The following is a 19,164-nucleotide window of genomic DNA, read 5'->3' as shown; positions in this document are numbered from 1 at the left end:
AGCCACTGAGGCCAGGTGTGTGCCAAGGGTGTTCCATCATGGAGGCCCAGAGAGGTCATTTTGTAAAAACGGAAGATACAGCGCGGATTTCATTTGAGATCCCAAGATGTTGCAGATGCCAGAGTTGTGGGATACCTGCCAAAGAAAGCTGTAGACCTGGGTGTGAAAGCAGCAAAAGAGAGAGAATTTTGTTAAAATCAACAAAGCTGAAAGGAGTTCGAGATCAAAGGAGTGTTTTGACACCAGACATGGAGATGCCAAGTTTGGAGTTTTCCCAGCTGGTTTTAGATCTCTCATTGGTCCAGTATTTTCTCTCTATGCTAGTTTCCCCAACTTTGAATTGTAATGTATATTCTGTGCCAGTATATGATAGAAGTCTGTGATTTGCTTTCTAATTTTGATTCAGACAGGGTTTAAGAGATTGCCTCAAATCACAGAAGAGACTGTGAACTTTGGATTTTTAAACAGTGTTAAGACTATGAAAGACTATGTACTTTTGAAGTAGGACTAAATGCATTTTGCATTATGATATAGCTATACGCATGTGGGGACCAAGTACTGGATAAGGTAAGATTTGAAAAAGAAAGGCCCCCATGGGCCCACATATTTGAATGCTTAGTCATCAAAGAGCAGCACTATTTGAGAAGGATGAGGAAGTGTGTCCTTGTGGGAGGAAGTGTGTCACTGTTGCGAGGCCCAGTGTTGTTCTCTGACTATCGACCAAGATAAAGCTGTCAGCTACTGCTCCAGTGACCTGCCCGCATGCTGCCCTGCTCACCACCATGCTAATGACCAAACTGAATTGTAAACAAGTCCACAATGAAATGCTTTGTTTCAGAAGAGTTGCTGTGATCATAGTGTCTCTTCACAGCAATAGATTCTGACTAAAGCACTTAGTAACCATGCCCAAGGGGCAGCACCATCTCCACAAGCTGATCCTCTAAGTGTAAACCTTGGGGAGCCCCAAGCAGTTAAATGGAGAGTTGTTTATGGTTTCAGAGGCTGAGTCAAGGGCCATCATGGTGGGAGCATGGCATCAAGCAGACAGCTATGGGGCTAGAGCAGAAGCTGAGGGCTTCCTTCTTTTCCATAAGCAGCAGGCAGAGAGGGAAGCTGGGAAAGGCATTGGCTTTTGAAATCTCAAAGTTCTCGCCCAGTGACACACTTCCTTAAACAAGGTCGCGCCTCCTAATCCTTTGTAGGAGACAGTCCATCCACTAGGGACCAAGCATTCAAATATATGAGCCTATGGGAACATTCTCATTCAAACCACCACAGGACAGCTACTCAGATATCTTCTTCAGGTAACTAAGGTAGAATAAGACCATGGGAGCTTTGTCAAGTAGGGAACCAAACCCAGGCTGAGATGCCATGGAGCCAGTTCTGGCAATCTGTCTGTACACACAACTATCACCAACACTGGTTTTTGTTATAATGCATTTCCAATCTACCAGTGTGGATTTGTCTCTGGGAATCAAGTGTAAAACTCAGAGCTCTCCCAACCACTGTCCCTGGAGGTAATTATTAGACATTTATCAGGCCATCACTGGCAGGGACTAAGACAGAAACAAAGCAAGAAGTCCTAGACATGAAGTGTGGTGGGGAAAAACACAAACAGATACGTGCAGATGCTCAGACATATAGCCAAACACTCTCATAATAGCATTCAGACAGGCAAGCAAAGGAACTTCCCCACACAGTTCAGACATAGAGACACCCCAAAGTTCATAAACCAGCTTTTATTCCAACACATCCATGTACAGACACAGTCTTAAACGTGCACAAACTCTCTCTCTCTCTCTCTCTCTCTCTCTCTCTCTCTCTCTCTCTCTCTCTCTCTCTCTTTCGTATAACTACGTGTGTGAACATGAACAGGTGAGTTTATCCCACTCTGTTTTTCTTCTTTCTGCTGTCTGTCTCTAGCAGGGTGTGCTCTGACAGTCAGCCATTGAACCCTGGCTACATAAACTGGTTCCTGTTCATTGTCCACACTGTTATGATGGAGAAATGGATGTTTGCCCCAGTTTAGTCCACTGATGGACTCTTTATTAAGCATCTCCTTACACATGAAACACTTATCTTTGATGCCCCAGACATCCTGCCCTCCCACACACTCACAGCTTCCTTAAACATCTTCCCACTTACCCATTCATCAAACTATCCACACAGCTACCCACACCTACTTCCAGTCATCCATCCAGTACCTTTCCATGCACACATTAATCCATCTCTCTACCTCTTTACCACTCATCCACGTCTAAACGTGTATTTATTTTTCCATCATTCTTTTTTTTTATTGTTCGAGACAGGGTCCTCCATCATTCTTACTCTTCCGCCAGACCATCTGTCCCCGTCCTACAAACTCCCCAGGGAAAATACTGTGTAGTGTCTGGAGAAAGCCTGTACTCTGCTTGCTTGTCTGTAAGAGCTCCCAAGTGAGTGTAGGCAGCAGCTCGTATCTGCAGCCTTCTCGGGTGAAGCATCTTCTGGAGGTCTGTGCATCACCACTGTCTCCACACCAAGAGCTCTGCCTACATATGTGTGTTCTGAGGTGGATGGAATTTGGTTTGTGCCCATCGTCTGTATCTGTGTTGTGCTTGTCATATTTGTGTATGAAGTGCATTGTGTGTGTGGACACATATATTATCAATCATGCTGTGTGTTGTGAGAATGCTATTTGTTGAGCAATGTATACAATATGTGTGGATACGATGATGTCTGCTGTGTTCAATGGTATATTGTGGTTTCAATCTGAAGGGTATGTGGGTTGTAATACAGATGCTGAGTGTTGTATACTGTATGTGTGTTGAATCTACAGGCTTTGAGTGACGGGAAAATGCAGACTCTTATCCCTGTTACCTGGTATCTAGGCATAAAAGTCACTCCCTTGGACTACCTGGCATTCAGGTTGCCATGGAAACCACGTGGAATGTGGGTAGACAAGCACATAGGCAAGTCCTAGGCATTAGCAGGAGGGTTTCTTCTGCCCCCATGAGGCTTTTCTGCCACCTCTGTACAGAGATTTGTGACTCACCAGCCCGTGCTCCAGCAAAGAAAGCCGTGGAGCTGCCTCAGGTTCCCCCTCCAATAGCACCAGGTCTCCCCACCGTGTCAGCCCTGGACAGTCCCCACGGGGATGGCTCTGCTTGAGAGGCAGTGTACACCGTTTGTTTGTACAGCAGGGATGCCCATATAGGCTCGCACCCCACAGCTCTCTAGGCCTCGGCTCTTCAGGCTGTCTGTCCTTCCCAGCCAGGGCAGACTGCCTCTTACCCAGGTGTCTGCCCAAAGCACTGGTCCTGCAGGGGTCTAGACTGAATGGCTCCTGGCTCTCTACCTCACTGCCCCTGCCAGGGGCTGTGTGGCCAGAACTCCCACTGTGTGGAGGCAGGAAGGGAGCCTGCACAGCTGCAGTTGGCCAGATGTTGCCAGAGGCCTGGAAGGGTCTGGGCTCTGGGTAAAAGGTTTACTCTCCTCTCACCTGACCCCATCTTAGGAACTGACTGCAAGAGTCGATAGAAAAGCCTGAGTTTTGCTGGAACCGGCAAACTGCAGCTGTGGCCAGAAGCTCTCAAAAGTCTGTGAACCTAACACCAAGCTTACTGGCTACATCTCCTTTGGGTGTAAGGCTCCTGCTAGTGTTTCCTCCCTCCTCCAGGAATAGGCCCACAGGCTGGGAAGGTGGTTCAGAGGATAAGAAAGAACACTTGCTGCTATAACATGAGAACCTGAATTTGAGCCACTAGAAGCCATGATAAAAGCCAGGAGTGGCTGCATCCACCCTTCTAATTCTAGCTCTGGCCATGCCAGAGGTTAGATACAGGAGGATGTGTTGGATTTTCTGGATCCCAGCGAGGCTTTATTTCAGTGAGAGGACCCTACCTCAAGAGAGTAAGCTGTAGAGTGATTGAGCATGACACCCACTGACGTCCTCTGAGCCCCGCATATGGGCATCCTCTGAAGAAATGGTGGTGTAGACCTAGGTCCCTGGCTGTAATGTCCTAAGTGCCATTTTCCTAGGCATGAGGGAAGAAGTAGAGAATTCTGTCAAGGATGCTATATAGCCTTCCCAGACATCTGAATACTATGGGATGCTATGGCTGTAGCTCACAGGGATGCTGCCATCGGGGAGAAAATAAACTTCTGTGGCCGACCTAGACCTATGGTCTCTGTTGAGAACACGAGTGCCTTTGCTAAGTTCTTCTTTTATCTATTTTTTTCAATGTATGTTCTGTGGGTAGAATTTGGGGTCTTTTGCTTCTGCCCTTCCTGCTGAGACCTCCGAACCAGGACTGAGCATGGCCAACACCCACGCCAAGCCTCCTCACTGGGTTCTGGTCGTCAAGTGGCCCTTCAGTCCTGGTCCCTCTGACTCATATCCGACACAGGCGAAAAAGAATCCAGGACACAATGTGCAAAGTAACTCTTTATTATAGAAATAAACAGGCATATTTGGGGTTAATACACAGAGCAATTGACTCCTGGGGTGGCTATATTATCTGGCCTACATGTTAATTTTGGCCTTGTGGACAGCCACGTTTATAGCTGGAGTCATGGCTAAGGCTTTAGAAACACACAAAGAAAGGAGATGTGTATATAAGAGGAAGATGACATCCGGGGGCTCCTTTTATGCCATCTATTTGAAGAATTCCTTTGGGATCTTGTTTTCAGCCTGGAGCAATTGAGATAGGATGTCAGAAGAGCCCAATGCCCTGAGTTCCATTCCCTGGTCACCTAGACTCCGTCTTGATGAAGGCATCAGAGACAACCATATTGCTACCCAGACCTCACCTGGAGCACAGTGAAGACCTCCGCAGCTCTGTTGTAGTCCCACTCGTTGTCCTCAAGGCACCTGAGGCAGGAGAAGGACAGAGGACTTCCATCTGTGACTATCACAGGACAGATCCCCTGGCCACGAATGCTACCACTTAACTTATGTTACTCATTTGTTGGGACAAATAGTAATAGTGGAGAAGAACCCGGCAGAACTCACAATGTCTGTTACCATTCACGCTCAGCAGAATTGAAAGCAGAAACACACGGTTATCCCGAAGAACAGTACAGCTCAATACCAATACCCCACACCCTACACCCCATCTAAAAGAGAAACTCAAAAAAAGGAAGTGGAAATTCAAAAACAATTTATCTTTAATTTTTAAAGGAAGATGTATGTATGGCACATCTCAGGGTGCTTACCATTTCAAGTGCACATTGTTCAGTCATTTTCTAGCACACTCACAAGACTCTAGCAATCCCAACTAATTCCAAAACAGCCCTCTTGCTGTACACGAAAACTCCTGAACTACTGGAGCTCAGACCCTACTCTCCCATGTGTCCCAGAACTTGGCAAGCTCTATTGTGCTTTCAATCTCTACCAATTTCCCCATCCTAAATCGTTTAAATAAATGTTCCGTAAAGAATAAAATGCAGTGTAAAAAAATCCTATTGTAATATATACCACATCACATAATTACATATAAATATCCATCCATGAGCAAGAAGACAATGGAGTTGCTCTGCCCACTATAAATAATATAACATTGTTATCAGCATACAAGTTTTGGATGAAACATGGTTTTGATGATTGTAGTTTGTACTTTGTAGTGGATTATTGGGCCATGTGGCAACTCGATGTTTAACATTTTGAGGAATGGTGTGACAGATCCTATACCCTGCACCCACGCCCCTCTCCCTCTCTGTTTATGTCTCTCTGTCTCTCCTTCCTTCCCAGTGTGGTTTAGTAATCTCCTAGGCACTTCTCCATCCAACATGAAGACACTGAAGACAAACCATGACAGTTTAAGTTACATTTCTCCAATAACTAAGAGTAATGAGAAAAAAAAAATGTATGTGCTTGTAGGCCATCTGCACATCTGTTTTGTTCCAATCCTTTCCCCAATCTCAGCTGTGCTGTTTGCCTTTTTACTGTGGTCTACTAAGGGTATTCTTTCTGTATTCTTATTAGATATGTGGTCTGCCTGTCTTTCTCTCATTCTGTCTGGTGCCTTTGCACTTCCCCGCTGACAACTGCTGTTGCACTGATTTGTGATGGAGTCCAATTTGCCATCATCTCTTTGGCTGCTTTGGCTTTTGGTGTCACAGCCAATACTTGGCAACCTAATTCAAGGCCATGAAGATTTATGTCTATGTTTTGTTCCTTGGGTACTGTAGTTGGAGTCACACTTAATCTTGGATCCTCTCTATGCATGGCTGCTCTTTGCACAGGGTGTGCAGGTATTGTTGAGGGTGTGTGTCGAAGTTCACTATTTCTTGAAGTGAACACCCAGTTCTCTCAGTGTCATGTGTTGAAAAGATACCATTACCTTAGTCTGCAGTAATGACAATGTGATAGTCTTGGTTATATACTATCTACCGACCATCAGAGTGGGAGGTTTTTCTGTACATGCCAAACCAATGCCACTCATGCAAGCACCATTATAGCCTCATTCGATGTAGCTTTGCAGCTGGCTTTTCATCTGGGAGCTGTGCCTCTTTTAACTTTGTTCTTTTTACTCCAAGCTGTCTGGGGGTAGTTCAGGCCCACTGCATTTCCTCAAGAACATCGGGATCACCATGTCAATTTGAAAATGTCTAAAGTTGATGTTGTTTTATGTGTCTGGGTGTTTTGCCGGCGTGTATATCTGTGCACCACCAGCCTACAAGGGCCCACTGAAGCCATAAAATGGTGTTGGATTCCCTGGAACTGGAGGGACAGATAGTTACAAGCAGCCATGTAGGTGGTGGGAACTGAACCTGGGTCCTCAGGAAAAGTAGCCAGCACTCTTAAGTGCTAGGCTAACTCAACAGCCCCTCTATGCCAATTTTTGCAAAGAAACCATTTGGTACTTAGAGGGAGATTTCAAGGAAACGGAAGAATCCTCTGGATGGTACTGGCATTGCCATGTCCTCACAAATATGGATATTCTTTTTCTGTTATTTGGGGCATCTTTCCTTTTTTAGTTTTAGACATATTTTTCAGACATCAGAGTATGAGCTGTGTCCATCTGTGTACGTGCTTTCGAGTGTGTGTGTGTAGGGAGAGATGAGCACACATAGACAGGTGTTCCGCTGAGTGTAGTGTATAAGCACAATGGTGCATGTGTGGAGGTCACAGGACCATGTGGGGTGTGGTCCTGACACTTGCACAAAAAGCCATTTTACCCACCAACACTTCTCCCATGCCCTCTTTTGTTATGTTAGTGCCTAAGCATTTTATTCTTTTGGATGCTGTTCTAAATGGATTTGCTTCCCTTTGGGTATTTATTGCAAGTATACAGAAATACAATTGATTTCTTAAATCTTTACACCCTGGTGTTTAATGTAATGAATTCCTTTGGATTTTCCAAGTGGAATGGGAGGACATTTAAAAAATGGACTATCCTTAATTTTTTTTTCACACACCCTACTCGAAAATGATGCCACTTTTTCAGGGTGCTCCTATTTTAATTTTTGTTTGAGAGGCATTTGCAAAATATAGGCAGTTTCTTTTTTCATATGCTGCCTGAGATTCTACTACTCACTCTTATGCATTTCCATCCTCTGCCCCAGACCCATCCTGCCCACATTTATAGCAAGTACTCACTTCTGAGACCACTCGAGTTTCATCCCCGACTGGACGGAGAAAGCCTGTGCCATTCTTTGCTGCTCTTGAGAGGGGGCGAGCTTGAAGCTGGCGCATGATGTAGGCAAGAGTATTTCAGAGGCACCCTGGGCCTCATCAGGGCTTGGATTCCTCACAAGAAGTTGGTCATTCACAATGCACAGGCTGGAGGAGAGTCAGTCCCTGAGACGCCTGGACTGGTGGACAATCTCTCCACTGCCCCAGCCAGGACCCTCTTTAACCACTGCAACTCAGCAACTGCATTCCTCACCCCCATGTGCCTGTTTGATTTGCCTAGTCAAATTCTTAGCTGCTTCCCAGAGAACACCGCCACCGACCCCTGTGAAAGATTGTCCGCTAGTGCCATTGAATTTGGAGAGATTTAACCACCATGCAGTTACCCTACACAACAGGAAAAGAACCTGGTTCCCCTCATTTCCATTTTCAGAGGAAGAATCAAAGCCTCCTGGATAGTTCAGTTAATGGTGTCAAGGTGACTGTTACTGACTGTTAGGATCAGAAAGAAAACTGGTATTCCAACACTGGTGCCCAAGCTCTTAATTGCTAGGCTATGCTGATCCTTTGATCGATCTACCTCTTGACCTTCCAATACTGTGAGATTACCCCCAGAGAATGGTACCACTGAACTGTCTTGCTTCTGGCCCCAAGCTGGGGTGGGAGTTCCACCCACAACACTGCACTTACTTTGAATTCCTCCTGTCAAAGGTAGCAATGAAGGTACGCATGAAGGCATGAATGCATCCCTGAGAGCTCTCCTCCACTTCGAGGACAAGAAACAATAAAACATCTTTAGAGTTATGCATGTTTTGCACCCTCACAGGACAGTCCCCAATCAGGATCTTATGCTAAAAGGGCTCAGGACTGGTCAACTATTGGCTTGGAGTCAGGGCTCCGTGCTGAGAATGGGGAGGGGGTGGGTAACATGGGGAATGATCCACTCCCATTGATGAGTCCCCTACCCCATGCTGGACCCTGTAAACATCACTTTCGGTGTTCACTTGGTCTCCTTACGGGGCTGGGAGGGCAGTTTAATAGGCGCCATTTGCCCAAAGTCAAAGTAAGGATCTGGAATGAGAGCCACCAACCCCACACCTCCCTCACCCAGGAGCTGTGGGGTAGACAGGCACAGCCCTCGGTCAGACCAGGATGGTCTATGGGCAGGGTGCTGTGGGCAGAAGAGCACAAGGGACGTCAGGAAGGAAAGGCACACAATGAGGGCACCTGGGGGAGTCAGGGATCCATATCCAGGACAGGGAGTGGGATAGGGTCTGGAGAGGGGATTCTGCAGACACTCACCCTCCTTGAATAACCCTTTGACAGAAAAACAGAGCATCGTCTCCTGAAAGGGAAGAAGGCTTGGGCTCAGGATGTTGCTAAACTATCTAACCACATAGGGATCTGCACCAAGGCAGAAGCTGGTGCTTACCGTCTGGAAGCACATGTCCACCTGGAAAGCACTGAAAGCATGCAGGGTTTGGGGTAACGCCCTGAGAAAGTCCACAATGTCTTGTTTTCTGTACTTCAGCACCTGCCTCTGATGGTCTATAGAGGTGTGAAGAAGCAAAGGTCAGGGATTTGTCTATTATACCCTGGTCCATGGCCTCTATAATTACCTCCTTTACATGCCCAGTTTCTCCACTCTACCGGGTCTCCTCATCACACACTTACGGAACTCCTTGGGATTCTTCATGTCCACTTCATTCTTCAAGTATTTACACATGCCACTCCTAGGAGGAAAGAGGAACAAGAGGTGGGGGGTCCAGCCAGTGCAGACACTTCCTGGGGGTCAGTTGTGTCTACTTGGTGTGGGAGTGGGAGGTGGAGTCACACTGTTCCAGAACAGAGCATGCACTGTGATACTCACAGAATGGTCAGGGAGAAACAGGCCTGTTCATCGTAAACGTTGAGGAGATTCTGGCGGTTTCCATAGTCATAGATCAAGTAATACCTGTGGTGTGTGGAGATGGGTGGAACGGGCTATATCTTTGGCCAGGTCAAAGGTGACCCGAAAAGATCTCCAAGCAGCCCTGTGCTAAGATGCCTCAGCTTAGCCAACTCCTTGCCTTCCATCTTTCAGGTTCCACCTGTACTTACTCCCGCAGGAATTGCTGTACTTGATTCTTTATGGCCTCAGAACCATTAAAGCTCTCCTAAAATACAAAGCCATTTCAGATGCAGAGTCTACCAAGAGCATTGCTGGCAATATCATAAATCTCTCTTCATCCTTCTTCCTCACCTTGCAGGGCCTTATTAACTGAGGTTCTTCAGTGTCCATTACACTTGAAAGTGGTAACTTCTTGCCATCCTGAGAAGAGAAGGAGGAGGCTGGGAATGCATGCCAGAGAGGTAGCACTGAATGTCAATGGAACGAAGAGACCCAAGGGGAACCTTGACTCAGAGACTAGGTATAAAGTGGTCAGGAAATCCTTGGGTTGTGAGACCATAGCAGGTACTGTAAGTCCCTATCATATGTGCTTTGTAGGAGTGTTTGGTGACTGGGGATGCTTTGTTTGTGTGTATAATTATAAAACAGAATTCAGATTATTTTTTTGGAATCTATGCCATTGAAAATGTATGACTGTCTTAGGCAAACACATTATGTAGGCAAGACGCAAAGGGGCTGGGATTAAAAGTGGAGGTCGATTACATGAGGAAGAGGAGGCAATGGTGAAGGTAGGAACATACCAGGCGAGACAACTGTGGGAAACAGTCCAGGACAGCACTGTTCAAAAAGAAAAGGCCACAGAAGTGACTGACAGTTCTGGCTTAGGCAGAATTTCTCCCCTGCCCCCACCTTACCATCCATTTTCTGATTCTTCATCCAGTTCTCCTCTTTACCTTTCCCTGCTGCCAACCATTGGTTGGCTCCCACCCATATGGCACTGGCCCCCTTTTCTAGGGTCACAAGGAGCCATACTGGAAGTCCAGTATTCAGGGATCCTTTCTTCTCCCTGCTTTCTTTCCCAGTCTCAGGAAGGTCCCCAGAAGACCATTAAAGGAACAGGATCTCAGGCCCTACCACTTTGAATGGTGTCCAGCATTCTCTGGGATGCTGAGGGATGAAGGTGTTTGAGGCAGGGCTCAGAATACACAAAAAAGACAGTGGGTAGGGGGTGGTAGATAGAGACAGAAAGGGAATCAGGGGAGCAAGGAATATATGGTAGAGATATGGGAGAAGAGAGGCAACGAAGCCAGAGGAAACAATGCAAAGGTGATAACAAAAGATGCCTGGTGTAGTGGGCCCGCGGAACAGAGGAAAAGGGGGCTCCCCCTGTTGCTGCCATTTCTTTCCCTTTTGCTTGGCTAGCCCAGGGATCCCAAGCAGGACTGGAAACATGCACCGTACTATTTCCTCAGTGAGCTGAGGACTAAAAGCCTCCTTGGAGGCAGAAACCATTTTCCAAAAGAGGAAGAAGTGATATGTGAGTCCTTACCTCAGCATGGGATGGAGGGGCTACAGTCTTATCTAAGGAATCAAGTTGCTTGTCTCAGGCTACCCAAGGCTACTCTTATAGACTAGGAAGAATGATGAGCCAGGAAGGTTGGTCCATAGGTATAGACAGGGAAGGAAGGGGGGAGGAAGGCATCAAGGAGGCCAGTCATTCTGCCTCCTAAACCTCTGCTGCATTCTGCCTTTTCTTCCTGACCCAGGAAGTCTTCAGCTCCCCAGTCATGGCCCACTCCTGGATCCCTTATCCATAGAGCCCAGGTTTCCCCCCAAGGAAGACAGAGATGCCAGAAGTAGTCCAGAGAAAGCAAGGACCATGTCAGCATCACCCAGGACCTCAGCCCTCAGCCTGGAACAGGGCAACCTCCAGGGCAGCCTGGGACAAATGAGGGAACATTCAGGAACAAGATCTGGTGCCTCCTCTTAGGAGCAGGAAAGAGATCTGCTGTTGAGATGAGGCATGGCAGGGCCTGCTGGAAGACGCTGAAAACTCACTCAAGGGAAACACTGCCCACACTAGGTGAGGTGGATCAGGCAGGGCAGAAGCAAAGGAGGCCTGTGGGCATTTCCAAGTACAGAGAAGGGAGAGGGGGGGCATGATGCCTTCCCTGAGGGCCAGGCCTGACTCCTCCCATAAAGAGTTTCTCAGGCCATCAGGAGGCAATGGTATCCCTGAAGCGGAAGTTGAAGCTGGCATGACGTACCTGACATAGGCAGAATGGTCTGGAAAGGTGCTGCACAAGGGGTTCCCTTCCAGCCACAGCTCTTCCAGCTTCAGCCCCTTCACCTTCTCCAGCTCCCACACTGTCTTTAGCTGAGAAAGAATGGGAGCTGGTAAAGGTGTCCCAGGCAAAGGCAGCCATCATCTGCCGTTCAGGACCCATGTCTGTCTGCTTCCACTCACGGGCCACTTTGTCTGCCTCGTCCTCAACCCCAGTGGACTCTGCTCACCTTGTTTTCGGAGAGGTTCAGGGTCTTGACTTGAGGTGCCTTCTCTCCCACATCAAACAGGCTGTCTAACCGAAACAGTCTGTTGCAGCTCAAGTTCAAGGAGAGCAGCTTTGGGAAACAAGAGTTACCGAGAGAGCGTTACTGTCAAGAGCCTCAGAGACACTTCTGCCCTCCACCACATCATTTCTGGCCCTCCACCCAAACATCAACACCTCAGGGAAATCCTCTTGGATGATCTGAAGGGCAGCAGTCATGCAGCTTCTTCGGCTCAGAACCATATCTATTTTCTGATCCAACAAGTCTGCAGGAGAAGGAGAAGGAGGAATCAGAAAGCAGAGAGGGGTCTGTCTGAATCAGCCCCAGAATAGACCCCATCACAAACTACCACATGTATGCCTTCTTCCTAGGCAGACCTGGAACATACAGTGATTGCTGCCAGCAATACCTGGGTCAAAGTAGAGATTTTGGAGGTCCAGAGCATGCTGGGAAACATCATATCTTTTCTTTAGGGCCAGCTGCAGAGACACAGATGGAAAGGGCGGCTCTGTGGTATTGTGGGTCATGATGTTGGGAACTTCGGGGACTGAGGGGAAGGAGAGCTGGGTCTGGGAAGTGAATACATACACTGCCTTCAGACTGATTTACCTTTAGCTGCTCCATTTGTACTTGCGTGAGCCTATTTTGCACAGAGTAGGGCACTTCTGAGGGATTGACAAAAATAGGTATCTGTGGGGAGGAGAGAAAGAGTGAGCACCGGGAACTCTAATCCCAAAGATGGCACTCCCAGCACTGGGCCTGTGCCAGGGCCAGTTACAGAGAATGCCTCCAGCACACACCTTGTAACTGTCCTCATCACATATCTTGTAGCTGACATCCTTCAAGGCACAGGCAGTGCTAGCATCCTGGACAAAGAACCGGATCTGGTGTCTCTCACACTGGAACTTGCGAGGGGAGAAAGAAGGGAAAGTGGTCCTGAAGAGGCCCTTGCTCCCTGCTGAGCCTGGCCTGTTCCACCTCCCAAGCCATTCTAGCTAGCTTCCCCATCTTCTCTTACATCCACCGCGGTGAAGGGCACGCTGCAGAGGCTGTGGACGGATTTCATTAGCTGTGTCTTGTCAGCCTTTCTGCCACATGGAATCTAAATTTACAAACAAGGAACAAGACAGAAGAGAGACAGCATTGACTCCCGGAGGAGAGCAAACATACTGCTGACTTCTTTCCTGACCTAGCTAGCTACAAAGAACGGCCACGGGGCCTCTGGCACTGCGCTTTGTTTCGGTGCCCAACACAGATCTAGACCCACACTCTGTCCACGCAGTCACTCTCCTCCCTCCAGGCAACTGATTTGTCTTGTTTATTGTGAGTTTCCTTCTGTTGGGTTTCAGAATAGTCTAATGCAGTGGGCACCAAGCCACTCACCGTGACCTTGAACCAGCTCCCCAGTGTTCCATCTTCTTGGTGCTGCCCCACTTCTCTCTTTTGAGATTTGCCATCTTTCCACACTGTGATCTGGATTTGGTTCTCCCTATGCTGGTCCTCTCTATTCTTAGGTCGCACAGCATAAGGTGTGCTACGGAAGAGTTAGGGAGTGCCGATAAACGCTAAGAAATTCTTGCATGCACCCTCACTTCCCTCATGGATAGCAAGCGCACAATTAGGATTGCTCAGCCACCATCCCTCATCTATGGAGCACTGGATCTCCAGTTTCCCAGGGAGAGAAGACCACAGAGAAAGAGCAGATAAAAGAGCTGCACAGTCCAAGGGGCTGCTACCCACTAACCAGGCTGCCTGGTCACTTACTATCTTACTGAGGGGTCCCAGAGAACATCTCTTATCTCCACATTTCTACCATCACCTCAGGATTTTGAAGGCTGGAGCACGTACCCCATGTGTTCATAATGACCTTTCCTTTTGTCAGTATGACCCAGTGAAGATATGTAGTCTCTCTTTCTTCCCAGAAGAACACGGTTTTTACCACGGTAGGATTCTGAAATGGGAAAGGATGAAAGTTAGAAAACACATCAGTGGTCCAGTTATCACATGCTGCACTGTGGGAACGGCACCATGGGAGGGCAAGGAATGTGCCAATTGTCCCCAAAGGACAAATCAAAAACACCCAGTGGACAAACTCCTAGAACAGTCACAGCAGTCAGGCTGCAAGAGGAAGGGGCCTGTTGGACAATTTTTAAACAGTAGGGCAGAGTTTGTGATGAACACAAGTGGAGTGTACTTGACCCATGGTGTGGATCAGACACAAATCACATATCAGGAAGCTAAGCTAACCTGGCCCCATCCAGGGATTCTCTAATGTAACAGCCACACAAAGTCCAGGGAACCTTCCCTTCTCACCACAGCAATCCAGTCACTCACTTAACTGGCCCTGCCACACTCACCAAGCTGTACACTCCCTTGATATCAGTGGAGGCTGAGGCAGTAGCCTCTTATACTGTCACCAGCTAACCTGTGTGCCCTCCCAGAGTCTCAGCTTGAGCTATCCATAAGTTTGTTGAAAGTTGATGCTGGATATCGGACAGGCATATTGGGAAATTCAATGGAAAACTCAAAAGTGCCTCACAAAACATGTTTATATACACTTTACAGCATTCTAAAGCATTTAGTAGAAAAATAGTCACTGCAATAAATCACGCTGGAACTATAATTCTAATTGTTACAAATGCCCTATGAAAACGTGCAGCCCGATTCTTCTGTTCAAGCTTTCTAAAGCTTGTTTTGGCTTTTCTTTTACTCTACTTTCCCTTATTTGTAAACAACATGAAATAAAAATAACACTTGTGATCCACATCAGTGTAATTAGCACGGATGTAAATTCAAAATAGAATCAGACAAACGTTCTAGGAGAAGAAGGACAGGAGGAGTATAGAGAACTTCTCTCTATTCCATAGACTACATCTAACTGCTAAGAAAATTCTCCTGGCTCCACCTTGAAAACACTGCCGGAGACTACCTCCTTTCATCTTTGCCATGGGTGTTACCCTGACCAGGTCTCTCAAGCTGTTCCCTGGGTTATTCCAAGGCTGCCTTTGCATTTTCCCATGCTGTCTCAGTCTCTGTCTTCCATGCAGCAGTAAGAGTGCTTGATTTTGTTGTGAGGCAAGCATCAAATCTTGCCTGTCCCTTCTTCAAAGTTCTGCAACTGGGTTTTGAACTTTGAAGCCCATTGTGTTAAAGATCTTTGAGTCTATGATGTGTGTGTGTGTGTGTGTGTGTGTGTGTATAAAACAGTTGACTACAAACAACTTGATTGGTGGCATTAGGTGAATGTTAGCCAATTAGATCCTTTTCATGGAAGTTCAATTGGCAAAGAAACATGAAACATTTATGTTGGAAGTGGGGCTAGGACAAGAGGTGGGCTCAGTAGAGACAAAAGCCATGCTCTCCTATTGATGAGAACCTGAAGTTACACATCTCACCTGCGGCTCCAGAATGTTAAAAACTGGTGGACTGAAGGAAATAGCAGACTGTGAGAACCCGGAGAAAAGTCCAGATGTTCTGGATGCATTGTGCCCCACATAATGAGTAGGGTGATTCCCAACCATTGTGTGGGACCCAAGACTGCTTCAAAAACACTTCTACTGAGGAGCATGGTTAAAGTTGATCTTTCCAAAGGCCACAGTTCCAGATACCATCCTCAGCAAGGGCCTCTACTGTGAATCACCGAACACAGAGAATATAAAGCTAGCAGTCATAGAGGAATTCTATGGGGAGGGACACTGTAGACAAAAACACATTAGTGCCCGTCCACTTCCTGAATGCTCTGGTTATATTGCTATACCTGGATAGTGGTGGTGATGCCAGAATCAAAGTGATAGACAGCAAGAATATAAAAGAAAAACCATTTAGGTGCCAGAGAGAGAGTTCAGTGGTTAGGACCACTTGCTTTTCTTGCAGAGAATGGGTTCAGTTCCTAGCAGCCATATCAGGCAGCTCGGAGCCATCTGGAAGCTCCAGCTCCAGAGAGACTGGCCCCCTCTTCTGGCTTCCAATGCCACCTGCAGGCACAAGGGGCACACACACAGGCAGACACACACCCAGGCACGCAACAAAAAGTAAATTAAAAAATTAAAAATATTTGACACACCAGCTAGTCCACCTGCACCCTGACAACTATAGTTTGCCATGAGCATACTACATAAGCACAAAGAGCATTGAGGACTTGTCTTTACCTGTGTATCTGTAGGTCCTCTGCTTCCTTTCAATGGAGTCCATCTCTCTTGTCTCTTGGCCTTTGTGGTCTGAAGAAGCTTAGGAAGGAGAAGTGGTAGGAAAAATGGGTTACTTCAGCTCTATGTCATACAAACTAGGGCAACATTCTTCAGGCACCTGGAAATCATGTTTTTCACCCTCATGCACAAAGGCACCATGTTGCTGCCTACTCAGCTGGACTCGTCTGCTACGCCCTTCACAATGGACCCAAGGCATCCCTTAGATTTCATCCGTATGTCTCTTCACACTACCACTTTCTGTCTGGAGGATGAAACGGGACCTCTTCTGAGACCAGGGTCAGAGGAAGGCTCCACACGCCCCTTGTTCTGGGTCAGGCTTGTAAACATTTTAAACATCAGAAAGTCCTCCCACCAGCACTACAGAAAGCCCTCTCTTAGGACTGTGTAGCATCTACTTTAAGCCCTCCCCAGAGTAAATCCCAGAGAACAGCTGGTGGGCCTCCTACCATGAAAGAGGGCTTAGACAGTCAGGCTGAAGTACCTTAATGTGTCGTGGACACATAGGGAGTTTAAGCTACAGCCTGACCAAGCCTTTTCCTTAGCAAGGGCAACGGCAAGGCAAGAGCTCTGAAGGTTTTCCGTGGCTGGAGGTACGAATCCACCGCAAACACAGAAAGGGCCTAGCTGAATTCTTGACGCAAAAAGGAGGGGGCGTAGTCACATGACCACCTGAACCCAGTGAGCAGGCTTGGCGTGGGTGTTGGACATGCTCAGTCCGGGTTCGGAGGTCTCCGGCTCTTTGGGGGAGAAATTGCACCTGCGCCCACTGGCGGCGTGCCACGTGACCACGTGAAGAGCCGCAGCAGGGTAGCTGAGGTAGTCCTGTGATTGCAAGGCGTTTGCCGCGTGTAGTAATTTCAACCACTCCTAATCTTTTGACCTATGATGCTGATATGGTACCTAGCAGGGAGGGCAGAAGCAAAAGGCCCCAAATTCTACCCACAGAACATACATTGAAAAAAATAGATAAAAGAAGAACTTAGCAAAGGTACTCGTGTTCTCAACAGAGACCATAGGTCTGGGTCGGCCACAGAAGTTTATTTTCTCCCCGATGGCAGCATCCCTGTGAGCTACAGCCATAGCATCCCATAGTATTCAGATGTCTGGGAAGGCTATATAGCATCCTTGACAGAATTCTCTACTTCTTCCCTCATGCCTAGGAAAATGGCACTTAGGAAATTACAGCCAGGGACCTAGGTCTACACCACCATTTCTGCAGAGGATGCCCATATGCGGGGCTCAGAGGACGTCAGTGGGCGTTGCGCTCAATCACTCTACAGCTTACTCTCTTGAGGTAGGGTCCTCTCACTGAAATAAAGCCTCGCTGGGATCCAGAAAATCCAACACATCCTCCTGTATCTAACCTCTGGCATGGCCAGAGCTAGAATTAGAAGGGTGGATGCAGCCACTCCTGGCTTTTATCATGGCTTCTAGTGGCTCAAATCCAGGTTCTCATGTTATAGCAGCAAGTGTTCTTTCTTATCCTCTGAACCACCTTCCCAGCCTGTGGGCCTATTCCTGGAGGAGGGAGGAAACACTAGCAGGAGCCTTACACCCAAAGGAGATGTAGCCAGTAAGCTTGGTGTTAGGTTCACAGCCTTTTGAGAGCTTCTGGCCACAGCTGCAGTTTGCCGGTTCCAGCAAAACTCAGGCTTTTCTATCGACTCTTGCAGTCAGTTCCTAAGATGGGGTCAGGTAGAGGAGAGTAAACCTTTTACCCAGAGCCCAGACCCTTCCAGGCCTCTGGCAACATCTGGACAACTGCAGCTGTGCAGGCTCCCTTCCTGCCTCCACACAGTGGGAGTTCTGGCCACACAGCCCCTGGCAGGGGCAGTGAGGTAGAGAGCCAGGAGCCATTCAGTCTAGACCCCTGCAGGACCAGTGCTTTGGGCAGACACCTGGGTAAGAGGCAGTCTGCCCTGGCTGGGAAGGACAGACAGCCTGAAGAGCCGAGGCCTAGAGAGCTGTGGGGTGCGAGCCTATATGGGCATCCCTGCTGTACAAACAAACGGTGTACACTGCCTCTCAAGCAGAGCCATCCCCGTGGGGACTGTCCAGGGCTGACACGGTGGGGAGACCTGGTGCTATTGCAGGGGGAACCTGAGGCAGCTCCACGGCTTTCTTTGCTGGAGCACGGGCTGGTGAGTCACAAATCTCTGTACAGAGGTGGCAGAAAAGCCTCATGGGGGCAGAAGAAACCCTCCTGCTAATGCCTAGGACTTGCCTATGTGCTTGTCTACCCACATTCCACGTGGTTTCCATGGCAACCTGAATGCCAGGTAGTCCAAGGGAGTGACTTTTATGCCTAGATACCAGGTGACAGGGATAGGAGTCTGCATTTTCCCGTCACTCAGAGCCTGTAGATTCAACACACATACAGTATACAACACTCAGCATCTGTATTACAACCCACTTATCCTTCAGAAAACATTGAAACCACAATATACCATTGAACACAGCAGACATCATCGTATCCACATATATTGTATACATTGGTCAACAAATAGCCTTCTCACAACACACATTGATAATATATGTGTCCACACACACAATGCACTTCATACACAAATATGACAAGCACAACACAGATACAGGCGATGGGCACAAACCAAATTCCATTCACCACAGAACACACATATGTAGGCAGAGCTCTTGGTGTGGAGACAGTGGTGATGCACAGACCTCCAGAGGATGCTTCACCCGAGAAGGCTGCAGATACGAGCTGCTGCCTACACTCACTTGGGAGCTCTTACAGACAAGCAAGCAGAGTACAGGCTTTCTCCAGACACTACACAGTATTTTCCCTGGGGAGTTTGTAGGACGGGGACAGATGGTCTGGCGGAAGAGTAAGAATGATGGAGGACCCTGTCTCGAACAGTAAAAAAAAGAATGATGGAAAA

General features: G+C 47.6%; 1 protein-coding gene across 1 annotated transcript; it reads right to left on the bottom strand.

Moving 5' to 3' along the window:
* Positions 1–4,636: 4,636 nt before the first annotated feature.
* On the bottom strand, positions 4,637–16,247 carry LOC142840809 (nuclear RNA export factor 2-like). The gene is given in 21 exon segments (XM_075957401.1): positions 4,637–4,672; positions 4,792–4,852; positions 7,583–7,765; positions 8,306–8,371; positions 8,914–8,960; positions 9,048–9,163; positions 9,290–9,348; positions 9,486–9,569; positions 9,716–9,771; positions 9,858–9,926; positions 10,307–10,343; positions 11,774–11,883; positions 12,021–12,128; positions 12,233–12,321; positions 12,466–12,535; positions 12,666–12,746; positions 12,857–12,961; positions 13,075–13,158; positions 13,440–13,590; positions 13,821–13,964; positions 16,195–16,247. Coding segments are annotated over 21 exon segments (1,809 nt in total).
* Between the last annotated feature and the right edge of the window lie 2,917 nt (positions 16,248–19,164).

Source organism: Microtus pennsylvanicus, chromosome X, assembly GCF_037038515.1.
Source record: "Microtus pennsylvanicus isolate mMicPen1 chromosome X, mMicPen1.hap1, whole genome shotgun sequence".
NCBI classification, from domain to species: Eukaryota; Metazoa; Chordata; class Mammalia; order Rodentia; family Cricetidae; genus Microtus; species Microtus pennsylvanicus.
Note: the sequence above shows the minus strand (reverse complement) of the source record. Positions and strands in the feature narration are given on the sequence as shown.